The 14,172-nt window shown below is 37.8% G+C and overlaps 1 protein-coding gene across 1 annotated transcript in view; it reads left to right on the top strand.

Annotated features, from left to right (window-relative positions):
• The window catches only part of DAPK1 (death associated protein kinase 1), a 90,184-nt gene that overhangs the window by 52,222 nt on the left and 23,790 nt on the right, over nt 1-14,172 (top strand). Inside the window, exons 5-17 of the mRNA XM_065656186.1 lie at nt 1,128-1,257; nt 1,541-1,589; nt 1,737-1,763; nt 2,185-2,337; nt 2,481-2,526; nt 3,862-3,951; nt 5,213-5,305; nt 6,851-6,970; nt 8,354-8,452; nt 9,270-9,368; nt 10,534-10,632; nt 12,137-12,334; nt 13,286-13,483. Of these exons, the coding sequence (XP_065512258.1) occupies nt 1,128-1,257; nt 1,541-1,589; nt 1,737-1,763; nt 2,185-2,337; nt 2,481-2,526; nt 3,862-3,951; nt 5,213-5,305; nt 6,851-6,970; nt 8,354-8,452; nt 9,270-9,368; nt 10,534-10,632; nt 12,137-12,334; nt 13,286-13,483 (1,401 nt within the window). The remainder of the gene's footprint in view (nt 1-1,127; nt 1,258-1,540; nt 1,590-1,736; nt 1,764-2,184; nt 2,338-2,480; nt 2,527-3,861; nt 3,952-5,212; nt 5,306-6,850; nt 6,971-8,353; nt 8,453-9,269; nt 9,369-10,533; nt 10,633-12,136; nt 12,335-13,285; nt 13,484-14,172) is intronic.

Below are 14,172 nucleotides of genomic sequence, written 5' to 3'. Positions count from 1 at the left end.
AATATATTTGGTCGTTGTATGACAGTCAGCAAGAGAAAATAATTATGAATCTAGTAAGAAATAACATTTCCTACAATATGAAATGTAAATTTTTGCTAGTGTTCTTGTAATAAAACAAAACATCTTATGCTGAATACCAAGAATATGTGAATTGAAGTATCCAGCAAGAATTGAAGTATGCAGAACAATAAAAGTACACGATTGAAATGTAGGGAGCAAAGGAAGAAAATTATATTTGCACATATCAGCCCCTGTAAGTGGAGAAGAGAGGTAGAAGAGGGGTGATGACGAAGAGCTGTCCTTAATGACTACAAGAGTGGAGTTAACAATGTGAGCAGGATGGCTGTAGCTCCAGGAACTCTTCAGCACACGCCAGCTCAAGGACATGGCAAGTTATGGAGACTTAAGTTGCTGGTTCTGTACGCTAGGTACAGTGACCAAGTGCAGAAGCAGGCTCCTTTGATAATCTTGACTTTTTATCTTCTTTGTTCTGTTTCTGCAAATCTTTGTTGTAAAATAATCCGAAGTCCATATTTTAAAATAAAGCTAAAAAATACGTGATAACCTGCTCTTTGTACTTTTTTAAAGTGTGTTGAGCTTTAAAAGGTGGGAGCTGGATTGCTCCTGTAGTTTATCTTGGAGATCCAAAGGCATCAAGCTATACCTCCCTGATTGCTTGTGCAGTGTGAAAGAAACCTCTTTCAGGGAGTAATGTTAACCAAGCCCAAATACTAGTTTATAGGACTTTTTTTCTTGCAAGTTCCCAGCACTGCTCAGATGGCCATAGCAGAGGCCTGTGGTCTTTCCTGAAGACAGCACGTTTCACTTAGGGCCAGTCCACATGAAAACTGCAACTGTTGTATCTGCAAGAGGTACCAGAGGTAGAATCTTGGCCCTGTGAAAATGATAGCACTCTATCACCAACATGAAATCCTAATTTACTATAGTTAATTTTTAGTGCATGTTAGCTCGTAATAGGAAAAGACAAGATTTTTGTGCTGAAGACACAATTCAAGCGGCTTAAGAAGCTAAAGAGGAGTGTTCACTGTTAAAGAATGCTGGTATGTGTCAGACATTTCATATCTCTGTATAATCTCTTTCTCTCTCTCCCTTCCTCCTTGTCAAAGCCTGAAAACATAATGTTGTTGGACAGGAATGTACCAAAGCCTCGAATCAAGATTATTGACTTTGGTTTAGCGCACAAAATTGACTTCGGAAATGAATTCAAAAATATCTTCGGAACGCCAGAGTTTGTTGGTGAGAAAACTGTTGTTTCTTCAAGTTGTTCTTTCTCAGTCTGTGAAGCAGTGTATGTGGCTGAGCTTGGTTTGGCTGATTTACAGATTATGTAATTTGTGTGTAATTCACAACATTTTGAAATTTGAATAAGCAATTTGTAGCATTCAGTTCCAACTTAAGACTTACATTAAGGTGTGTTTATCTATCAGCATCTTAGCTTATTATCTCTGAAATATATAGGCTCAGAGTGACATAGATCTGTTCTTTGACTAGGTACTGATCTTCCTGCTTTCTCCTTTAGCTCCTGAAATAGTAAATTATGAGCCTCTTGGTCTTGAAGCAGATATGTGGTAAGTTATTGGATCTTACTTGAAATAAATACCTCGTAATTATTCTTATGTTCTAACCTTTTTTTTTTCTCTCCTCTCTCTCCCTCCATCTGTTTCTCTTCCCTTTCTCTCATGCCCCCTTTTTTTTTTTTCCCCTCTTCACTCCAGGAGCATTGGTGTAATAACTTACATTCTGTAAGTACCAAAATCTATGGGTGATTCTTAAAAATGCTGGTTTTTTAATACTGATTCTATCTTCTGGGTTTTTGGTGGTGTCTGTACAAGTCAAACCATTTTGATTGCACAGCATGATTCAGGTTGAATGATCATAAAAGCAGTAGTATAATTATTGACAGAATGGCCATTAATGAGGATTGAGATAGCATGAGAAGCTGTCTTCAAATCTGTAGGTGATTTTCCACAGTGGCTTTATCTTAATCAATATTCTTTGAAATTACAGCAAAGTTTTTTGCCCTGCTAGATCACATCTTCCTGAAAGTACCTTTGCAGTCTTAGAGCAGAAAAGAAAAATGTTCACTTTCTGCTGTTACTTGATCAGAGAGGGTTGAAACAGCAGTGTTACAACTTGTAATGAAAGCAATATTCTGTCTTGCAGTCTAAGTGGTGCATCACCATTTCTTGGAGAAACCAAACAGGAAACATTAGCAAATGTGTCTGCTGTGAATTATGAATTTGAAGAAGAGTTCTTCAGTAATACTAGTGCCCTGGCTAAAGATTTTATACGAAGACTTCTAGTAAAGGATCCAAAGTGAGTTGTTTCGCTTGTGTATGCATCGTTCAGCCTATGTCTGTAGTATTTCAAAGTGCGTGATATTTTGAGATGTTAGTTTAAGAAACATAGAGCAGTATTTATTTTTTACTATCTGAAATAGTTCTTTTATTCTATTAAAGGAAGAGAATGACTATTCAAGACAGTTTGCTGCATCCTTGGATCAAGGTTAGCATGTAATTCATTCTCTGTCTTGTTTTTAATCATTCTTCATTTCATACTTAGCTTTCACTTTTCAAGTTCCTTAACAAGGAAAACTGACATATTTGTTTAATGTAACTTACTGTTTTGGAAAGCTGTCTGTAACGAAAACTAACACATGCAGAATGTGGACTTCATTAACATATCCTCTGTACGAGTCAGCAGTAAGGAAGTAGCCCACAATTGAGATTAAAACCATGCTCAGGCAGACAAGCTAATCTTCAAGGAGCACTGGACTGATAAAAACACATTCTTTGAACCCAGGGCAATTTTCTGTCACATTTTCAGTCTTCTAATCTCCTTATTTAGGTTGGAAAAAAGGGTCATCTCTGTCCCCTCCTTCCACTTTAGACTGAAGAAATCAGTTGATGCGGGGTGGTGGTCCCCTTCTTCTTTCAGTGTCTCAACGTGTTTGGTTTGGATTGAGCTGTTGTGGTGTTACTAGGTTGAGAGGGAGCAATTGCATATCACATTTTGATGGTGAATAGTAAACCTCTTCAGTGCCATTGATTCCCCGGGTCTCAGGGATGCACAGTGGATATTTGATCCCATTCCACTTCCCAGAGAACCAGTTAGCAGAATATTTATCTATGCCACAGCTGCTCCAGTTCACAGTTTTAGCATCTCAGGTCAGACTTTTCTACACCAATGGGCCAAAGTATAGATTTCTTCCTCCTACCCCACCGGTCATGTCCTCTTTTCCTCCTTCCCATCACTACTTTTACCAGCATTTTTCCATAAAAATTACTTCAAGTATGGGGTCAAATAATGTAAAATTTGGTATAAGCCACTGGTAACTGGTGCTTAGTATTGGCCTATGAGGAAGTTCAAAGGGTGCACAAGTAGGGGGTTTGTCATTTTTTTGTGGTCCCAGCAGCATCCAGCTGATTACACTGAGCCTGAAACAAAGTTTGGCTGCATTTGAAATCAGCCAGGAAATCTTCCCAGAAGACAGGACTTATCCAATGCCTCTGTCACAGGGAGTTGAAGGACAAAGCTGAATGTTCTTCTGGCTTTTTTGTTTATAATGAAAGAAATTATCTTAGTATTGCAAGAAATACTCTAAGGTCTGATTTCCTTTAGGGCATTTTCTCAAGAAATTCTACCTGTATAGCCCCCTAGTCTGTAAATGTTAAAATCATGTGCTTAAAATTACTTTATTATTACAGTATGATTAGAATACTATTATAATGTAACTGGAAGTCATCACTGAAGGACAGGCATATAGGAAGATGCTTTATGAAGGTTCTGGTAGTAATTGTGGGATATTTCACAACAGCTTTATTTTTGTTTTACACATAGCCTAAAGACACCCAGCAAGCACTTAGTAGAAAAGCATCTGCAGTGAATATGGAGAAATTCAAAAAGTTTGCAGCACGACGAAAATGGAAAGTAAGTCATTCAATACTTCTACAAAATGCTGGTGACCCACAAATTCAGTAGCATTACCTGCTCCATGGAAACATCAGTGCCTTTGAGAGTGGAGAAGAAGGAAGAAGAAACTTACTCCTCTGCCATTTGGAATAAATTAGGTGCTTGAGTATGGCAGTATTGGAGGCTTCTTTGTTAGTGATCTGCATACAAATGCTTGTGTGTAGATTGTTTTATGCATCTAGCTGTATGCTGTCATCATCTGTCTTGGCAATGTTTCAGAGAAAAGGCATTTCCGAGTGTAGGTACATGTACAGGAATCCCAGTAAATCAAACATCCCTGAAGCAGGCCTCACAAAATTAACTATTCCAGTAGTTAATCCACAGAGTAGGAAGGAAACACTAGTCTCTTTTGCAAAGGAGACTAGTCCGAGACTACCAACCTGTTTAGAAGGTTGGCACCACTTAATCTTTCCAGAACTGGGGCAAGGTATTAGCTGAAAGCTTTGATCTGTGCAAGGAGCCATCAAGATGGTTGTCCCTCCTCCTTCAGTGTGCATGTTGGGGAATTCACACTGAAGCTAAGCAGGGGCGGTACTGCTGTATGAGGAATCTGTTTATCATGAAGAGAGGTGAAATGTGAGACAGCAAAAGTCACTACTACTAGAAAAGGAGTTTTATTTGTTGCCAAGAAACAGGATGATTTTGCTAAGCTATGGACCAAGGCACAAAATACACAGCTGTGCAGTACAATTTTTTTGCTGCAGGTTAGTGTTCATTAGGTGAACATCTATGGTATTTATAAAACTAAAGTACTAGTCTGCTGCCCTAGAGTGAAATGATAGGTCTAGGAATTTCTTAAACTGTTTTGTAACATGTCATTTAAAGGAATGCTCTCGGCTAATGTACACGCAGTTCAGGTTTTCTGTGTGTAAATACTTTAAAATATGTATGTTTAAATGTTTTCAATGCAAACAACAGGATATAATACAAATCTGTTTTGCTTTGTATTTGAACAGCTTGGTGAAATAGTAGCAATCCAAAAATGTTATGTAGCTTTGCTTAGTACATATGAATAGCCTATTTGGATTATAAATGTTAAAAGAGATTGAAGGTTCAAATGCGATATAAAAATGAGATGGAAGGTATTGAAGACAAACACCAGTTTGTTTTGCTAATGTGACAGTATTCCTTTAAAATCTCTGCAGCAGCATCTTGCCACAAGTATTCTGGTTGTATTTTTTTCTTTACATATAGCTTTTTTCTTTTTATTTTTAAAAAGCAATCAGTGCGCTTGATATCCTTGTGCCAAAGATTATCAAGATCTTTCTTGTCCAGAAGTAACATGAGCGTCGCTAGGAGTGATGATACTCTGGTAAGTGTGTGTTTACACGCTTAGAATGCTTTTACTACATCTGAAACGTAACATTTTCTGAAATGATTCTAACAGAAATGTTGGGCTATTGAAAATGTGCATAATTAATTAATTTCATGAGGCAACAGGGATCAGTTGTCCATAGTCTGATCTTCTGCATGACACAAACCTTGAAATGTAATTTATTAATTACCATGGCGGAGCTGATCGCACGTTCCAGAAAGCCATCTTATCTTGGTTTTGAAGCATGATTCAGGAGGATTTTTTCTACTGTAGCTATTATAATGTGAAAAAGTTGCTTCTGAATTTCTCATGGCTGTGTGTAGTGTAAAATAATAATGCATTTTTTAACAGAATATTCAAAATCACTGAGATCCTGTTAGATCTGATGAATGCTAGACAGTAGTATCACAACAAGCAGTTGTTTAAGGAAGAAATTTTAAAGTTGGCCAGTATTCAGTTTGTGGTATTATATATGTCTACCAGATTTAAGTAATCAAGAGCAATTGCTGTATGCTTTGTAATTACAAGTGCTCATAAATCCAAAAGCATTTGTATTTAGCTTACTCTCCAGGTTTTAACATATGCTTCACAAATTCCCTGTGATCAGCAAAGTAGGGATGTTAATATGTTTAGAGCTGAGTAACATCATCTTCTCTGTACAGTAATAGGCTCAAACTTCAAAAATTCTGTAAAGCCCTTTTTATCCATATTACCTGCCCTGAGTCCATCCTGTGCCACTCTGCACTCTTGTTTCCACTTTTCCTCCTCTTATCGTTTTGCTCCCATACTCTTTGTTCTCTTGGTCTCTCTCTCCCTCCTTTCCCTGCTTCCCAAACCCCAGCTATAAGTATGCCTTTTAACACTGGATGAGCATTTCACACCAGTGTTGCACCAGCAAGGATTGTACTGATGCTGATGTTCTAAAAAATCTGAAACCTTGGGAGAGGGGAGGTGGGAGTGATCCAAAAATTTAGCTCACTGAATTTCAGTTCTTTCACATTTTAGTGCATGAGAGAAAAATAAAGTTACACCTGCAGAGGTATCTAAGCTCATTACTTATGTTCTAGATTTTAACTGGTCCATTTGAACAGATGAAAGTTTGGTCCAAATTATGTCTCCTGTGTCATATTCCTGGATGGTGCGAAACTTGATACTCCCATTTGGGTTTTTTTGATGTCACACATATGTTTGGAATTAGTTTCATTTTATGCAAGTATTGCATCTATTGAAAGTGCTAGGAGGAAAAAGAAAATACATGTAATAAAAGAAACCTATTTGCACCCTCAATGAGTAATAGATTCGTGTGTAAGAAGAGGGAAGTATATTGTGCTAGAAAAAGTGCAGGGGTCTTTGGTGTGGGTTTTCAAATAATATGCATATGCGTTAGCCGTATGCTTCATGAAGGATTATGATTTGCAGCTGAAGCACTCTAAAAGACTGAAAATTCTACTTTAAAAATTTTTTAGATGTCTTGGCAGCTGTTGAGATAAGGATTTTTTCCTTGAAGCTAACAATTTCTCTTCTTTCTCCTTTAATTACAAGGATGAGGAAGATTCTTTTGTGATGAAAGCTATTATTCATGCCATCAATGATGACAATGTTCCTGGGTTACAGCACCTTCTGGGATCTCTGACAAATTACGATGTCAATCAACCCAACAAGGTAGTGTGGGTCTGTGTTGAGGTGCGTGGGGGACTAGCTATCACCCTGTTGAAAAGAGCAATGTGGTTGTAAAATAGAAATGTAACACCTGAAATGAAAAGGAAAAGACAAGTGGATGCAAAATAATTCTGCCTTTCTTTAGAAGTTTTAACGTGTTCTGTGTTCAGTCTTCTCAAACTACCTGAAAATGGAGCCCACAATGTTGTGGGGTTTTTGTGGTTTATTTTTTTTGCCTAGGCCTTTGAAAAACTATTAAATCAAATTTATTGTCAAGAACTGTGGTATATGAGCCTTTGCTTTTGTTTGCAGGTGTTTTTTTTCTTGTAGCAGATGAAGGTGGCAGAATAAGGAGGAATAAACAGACTGCCAAAACTGACTTAGCAAAGCACTGTTAGAAACAAAAGACCCATATTGCAGAAGCTGGTTATGTAAACATGAAGTTAGATGGTGTAGTTCATTTTCATAATGAAATGAATTGCCTACTAGAGCATTTCAGTGCACTGCTGCTGTAGTGATGGAACTGAGACCGAGAGACTGAAGTTCTATTGCTGGTTCTGCTGTTTAACCTTGGATAAATAATCTCTGCTCTAATTTTTCACTCTTTTGAATAGTTATATTGGCTTTCGTTATATAGTATAGGACATTTCAAAAAGATGGACCCAATTTGAAATTACCATATACAAGTGCAACTATTGTCTCGATGTTGTCCATACAGCAGGTGGAGAGAACATAGAGCTTTTATAAAAAGGTTACTAAAACTTGGTAACTCATTAAATCGTTTGTAGATTTTTGTATAATTGTGAGATGTTGCCATCGTGAAATTGGGTCCATTGTTTTGAAATACCCTGTACTTTGAGAAATATTCATGAAGAGCATTATAAAAGTAAAGCATCTCTTATTTTACTGTGGTGGAGTCTTGAACCTTTCAAGAAATTTCTGTAGTTTTTTGTTTTAATGGTGTAGTTCTATTTAACTTCCCCATATGAGGCTGGTGGCTTGTGTATTTGAGGTGGTGTGGCAAACGCTTTAGGTAATCTGGCTTAAAATGTAGATACAAAGAAATTTCAAAGGGGAACATCCTTGCCAAACTGGGCTAATGAGAGTTTAACGTTAGTAGTCCTAATTTGAAAAGCATGCCTTTAGTGTATGGTGTATCATTTATTAAATGTGAATTCACCTCAAAAATATGAAAGATTGCTGTGCAATAAATTTCTTTGGACAAAGGGACTAATTAATTTCCATATCATGTTCCCCGAAGGCTTAATTAGAAACTGGAAATCCAGAGTCAGTCCCTCTGGCGTCAATGCCTGTCTTCTATTCCACTATCTTTTCTTAATCCTTCAAAAATTAAATGTATCGTTCTTGCTTGTATTTCATTGTTAGCATGGAACACCTCCGCTACTGATTGCTGCTGGCTGTGGAAACATTCAGATGCTTCAGTTGCTTTTAAAGCGCGGTTCCCGTATTGATGTTCAAGATAAGGTCAGTGTTCTGCTTTGTCACCATTCCGAATATTTTTTTCAGTACAGTTAGCAGACGAGAAGCAGTTCAGACCAAGTTTTATTGGAAATGAAAAAATTCTGAGCTGTAGAGCCTGTTTTCTGTCTTCCACAGCAAAAAGATAAAAGCAATTCTTTAATAGTGTCATTTATTACCAGTGCAGATTTTGATCACTTTATTAGCTGAAGTAATTTGAATGATACTAATCTTAAAATGTAATTCATGCTTACAAAATTGCCTCAATTAGTTTGAATTAGTGATTGCCCTAAAACACAGTGGTGAACTTGCTTTAATATGGAATGATAAATGCACATTTTAGTGATGGGAAATCATAGTATCAGAATGTCACAACTAGAACTCATATGTGATGGAGGGTGTGCTTTGCAATAAGTTTTTTTTCCAAATGTATTCTAACAATCTGGGGTTCATTTAGAGCAAACTTGGAAGTAATGTCTGCTTCTGTGTCTAACAGATGGTAAAGTAAGCAGCAAAAAGGTTTTTATCTCAGGACTGTTCTTTCCAAAAAACTCCCTTACCGAGAGGAAGAGGATTATCCTTGCAGACAGTTAGTGATCTTGCTAATCATCTTTGCGTAGGGAGGTTTTTGTTGTCGTTGTTGATATGTGGGGTTGTACAACCAATTTTAAGTGTTTTTTAAAAAAGGTAAATATGTACATATATGCTTGAGTAGCTGTTCAATATAGCTGTGTACATCTAAGTGCATATATGTGCCTCAGTTGAAAATTTAGAATTAGGATTCTGTATTGATCAATAACTTGCAATCACGTATTTTTGACAGGCTGGATCTAATGCAATCTATTGGGCTTCTCGACATGGTCATGTAGAAACGCTGAAATTTCTCAATGACAATAAATGTCCTTTGGATGTTAAGGATAAGGTAAGAAAAAAAATATTTTCATTTTTCTTGCAGAGAGCCTTTTTTTGTAACCTCATCTTAGCGAAGATAGAGGTCTTTCAATTGAAATGGTTTTCAGCTGTGCCATAATTCCAGGATTGTGACTGGATTTAGTGTGGTTGTATAAGGTGACATATAGGGCTGTGATAACACAGCTTTAAAGTAGCTGGATGTACTGATTATTTTCCTGACAAATGTTAACCAAGCGTGCATATTAAATGTGGTGAGTACACGGTGGGTAGGTGGGGAAGTACAAATCTAAATTAATTTTCACTTGGAGACAAGATTTCTGATTGGAGCTCAGGGTAAAATCGTGATTCTGTTTTTTCATTCCTCTTGCTCAAAAATCACTTTTGTCTGACAAGTAAATTTGACTGTTATTGAGTATAATGAAGCCTAACAATTTATAGCTGATGAGCACTTACCTTTTCTCTAGCAGTGTTACTTGAGCAACATCTGCCCTAGAAACTAGTTGCTGTTAAAATCTTATACTGTAGTGATGTTTTTATCCTAGCCAAAGCTCCAGTACAGAGGCAGTTATACTTGTGAAACACAGTTTGCTTTATTGAGGGAACTAGTGCGAGGCAATGTGCATGAGCAGAAGTAGTGTTCAACTCGCGATAGGGCTACTAGGAAACAGGTTACTCTCTTAATAAAAATACTGTTTCTTTTTCATATAATTTCAACAAAAGGTTGCAAATAATAACATGTAATCACCGAAATATGTCAGGATATACCAAGGTGTTAGGCCAACTGCTTACATCTGTATACACAGGGTGGTGGAGTGTATATGGAAATAGTGTAAATAGAAATAGGACATCTGTTTCAACACTGGTTGCACACGCAGCTGCCTCCTCATATTGCTCAGGAATCCCGTTGTGTCTGTGACCTGGACCAAACTAAGTAGGAAAACAAGTTCTGAAAAAGGAAGGTCTTTGGAGACGTACCTTGTCAGGTGTTGGTGTGTCTGTCACGTTCAGCTATGGTTTGCGCGTGGGAGATCTCTGCTGACCGCAGCTGTGCCACCAGGTTGTGGGGAGGGAGGGAGGAGACCCCTTGCAGCACACAGGCATTCACGCTGTACACAGCGCCGTGTATCTTGGGGTGACATATGGAATTACACCACCATGTTCTTCTGTAATTGCAGTCTGGGGAGACCTCTCTCCACGTCGCAGCTCGGTATGGGCATGTGGATGTGGTTCAGTTTCTCTGTAGCATTGGATCCAATCCAAACTTTCAAGACAAGGTGAGTCATGGGCACTCTCTTTTTTTTCTGTCAATAAGGCTTTAGTATGAGTGGTCAAAACTCTTCATGTTGCCTTGCAGCCTCTGGCATGTTTGCATTTGAAAAAAGTAGCAGAATTATGGAGGTTTTGATACCTCTTAATAGATGAAGACTATGCAAAAAAAAGTGTACATGAACCAACTACTGTTATAAAACACAGGTTGTCTCGAAAATGAAAGCTTTAAGCTGGAGAAACTCAACATCACAAAGGTATGGGTGGTGGTATATGCTCTCTGAGTTCAACTAAAGCTTTTTATTAGTTTTTGCCTTGACGTCATCTTGGTTTTAGTCATCACAGGACTTTTCTGAAGTGTTAAGCACTCATTTTTGGAAATGAGAGGAGGGCTCAGGAGGGCTTCTTTAGAGCTCTGAACTCCTCTAAGAAAACAGGAAAGAAAAGGCTTGACAGAAAAAAAAATCCATTTGACCCAAATTTAACTGTGTGTGTGAGTTCCACAAGCCTCTCCAAGTGCTGCATCCTTTAGGACTACCTTTATATTGTTCATGCAGCAGCAGGCCAAGGGACCACAGGACGTGCTATTTGACTATTTCTTTTTCCTCAGTTTTTACAGAAATCTTGAATACAGTCCAAGTGCCCTGATGTTATAATATTAGCACGGATTGTCTCCTGGTGTATATTTGCCAGGTACAGAAAGGTATCCCATTTTTTAGTCTCTGATAGAATGACTTTTTTGGTGGGTTTTAATCCTCCCTGCTTTTCAGTGGGCTACTTTCAATAGCGTATTTTTGTAAAACACTAGACTTCCTTAATGATGTCCCACATAACTTTTACAAAGTACAAGGAGATTGAAGGTGAATATTTTGAAGCTTCCTGGGTTCAAGCAAAAAGCAAATTAGAACTTCAGTCACAACTAAACTCAAAATGGTTGCAATTTCAAAGGCTTGTTGTGTTCTGCATTTAAAGGACTTGGGTTTCTAAGTATCCAGGTCACTGCCTATACTCTTGACTCATTATCAGGTGTTTTTTGAACATGGTAGTCGGAGTGATCTGCCTCAAACTGCAAGTCTAGTGGGATTTGCATCTCCGTGGTGACCGAACTGTTTTAAACACTGGATTAGTCCCTCAGCACACAGGATGTAGAAGTTGCATGTGAATAAGGATCAGTTTTCAGGTCAGAGAACCAAGGTAGTTAGCTTCAAGAGCATGAAGACATTTATACTAAAGTTGCTGACATCCAAGGTGTTTGGTAGTTTTATGGTGAAAAATACTGACTCTCAGGATCCAGGTAATGCTGAAAATCTAGTGCTTGGTGTATTGGCAGGAGTTATTCTTGCTTTGAGAATGTCAGTATTAGAAATTACAACATCCTTTTAAAGGGCTTACCTAGTAGACTGTCTTTTTTTCTTTCATGTCATCTTTCTGTCTTTCTAAGTTAAGCTGAGGAATTCTTCCTCCTGGCATTTGGTTCAGGTCTGTTGGGTTTTTTTATTTTCCATTTGATAGGAAGAAGAAACCCCACTGCATTGTGCTGCTTGGCATGGCTACTACTCTGTTGCCAAAGCACTCTGTGAAGCAGGTTGCAATGTGAACATTAAAAACAAAGAAGGGGAGACTCCGCTCCTGACAGCATCTGCTAGGGGTTACCATGATATTGTTGAATGCTTGGCGGAACACGGGGCTGACCTTGATGCAACAGACAAGGTTAGTTTGAGTTGGTTTTGATCACAAATTACGTCCAGAGATCAGAGGTGTCACAGAGCCATTTCTTTGAATTGCTTCATTTTAATGCTGCAAGCCAGTGTTGTTTCCATGATGTGGGTTTTCTGAGCGGTTCACACAGAGACTATTTATGACACCAGTAAGTCTTTAAAGTTGCCCACGGATTATTCTTCCACGTTTGGGTTTTTGCTGATTCATTATCACCTTATCAATTATCACCTTATGAGTAACACTATATGAAAATGTCAGGAACGTTGGGTTCTGTACTTGGCAGCAAACTATTAACTTTAAAGAAAAAGGATAAATTTACTGTTTGCCTTTGATTCTTATGGGTTAGATAAATCACACCTATTTCCACCCATTTCTGTTCTGTTGCTTGGACTTCTGGTATGCTTGTTCTTTTAGCTACCTTTATTGCTGATAGTTACTAAATAGTTATTAAAGCAAATTCAGAAAAGTACTTTTACTTCTAAAAGAGTTAAATTGTTTTTTCCAGTCACATTGTCTCTTTAAGCTGTTCCACAAAGAGAGGAAGCTCTCTCTCTAAAGTTACTTATCACTGAACAGATTGCATGACTTTGGCATCACTAACTTCTGTCAATAAACACTAGAGAAGTTTACACTGTGCAGCTGGTTGTTAGAATTGTTCACTCTCCCACCTCCTAGGGAAGTTATCAGTAGAGAATGTGTATTTGCATTTCATCCGTTCTACTGCAAAGCCCAGTGGCTTAATAGAAATTTGCTTTCATCCCATAGCTGATTTGTTCTGACAAATACTGTGCATCTCCCTGCCTCCACCCTCAAAATAAAAATAGAAAACATTGTGATTCTTGAGGCTAGGAGATGCACTCGGTTACATGAAATGATTGTGACTCTGCAACATGCTTTGATGTTTAGCATTTTTGTATCTCACAAGTTACCTTGTGATTTCAGGATGGCCACATAGCCCTCCACCTTGCTGTGAGAAGATGTCAAATAGAAGTAGTTAAAACTCTCATCAGTCAAGGATGTTTTGTAGATTTCCAAGACAGACATGGCAACACCCCCTTGCATGTGGCCTGCAAAGATGGGAATGTTCCTATTGTGATGGCACTCTGTGAAGCAAGTTGTAATTTGGATGTCACTAATAAGGTAAATGGAATACGGGTACTGAACTACTTGGTTTAATAACTCACCTGTTGATCAGATGACCTTTTCCAGTTCTCTGATATGAAAAATGTGTTTCCTTTTTTTACCTCTTGAAGTGGCCAAGGGCAAAGCATTAAATGACTCACCTCACAAATTTACCTGTTTCAGTTGAATGGGTGGTTAAAGATATATGAAGAAAGAGCCCAAGTGAATTTCGCCACGCAATTCTAATGTTGAAGTATATGCCAACCTCTTTCCCTAGCTGCGTAGCTTTGCTTTGTGCAGATTACATGTAGGCGCTGAACAACAGGTGAAACGCATTGCTGCTGGTCTTGGTTTGATGTGATTTAATAACAGTAATTTATATACGGAAATGAAGACTGGTACTTTTTTGTGAAAAATCTGCTTTGAATTCTTCCAAATTATGTGAAAAGATCTGCACTGTCATCTAACAAGGGATTTAACTCAACTGCAGATTTTATTCTCTATTATAAAAATAAGTGTCATATTGGCTGGTTTATATTTTTCTGCATTGAGTTGATTTATTAAAATAAATCCCAATCAATCATTTATCTCAGTAGAATAGCTTTAATTTATCTAATAAACAAAGTGTCACTGGAAGGGTACAGGACACCTCAGAATTAAAATGTTAAATGTAAAATTATTTTCAAAAATCGAAGTCATTAGCCTGA

The sequence above is a fragment of the Caloenas nicobarica genome, chromosome Z (genome assembly GCF_036013445.1).
Source record: "Caloenas nicobarica isolate bCalNic1 chromosome Z, bCalNic1.hap1, whole genome shotgun sequence".
NCBI lineage: Eukaryota > Metazoa > Chordata > Aves > Columbiformes > Columbidae > Caloenas > Caloenas nicobarica.
Note: the sequence above shows the minus strand (reverse complement) of the source record. Positions and strands in the feature narration are given on the sequence as shown.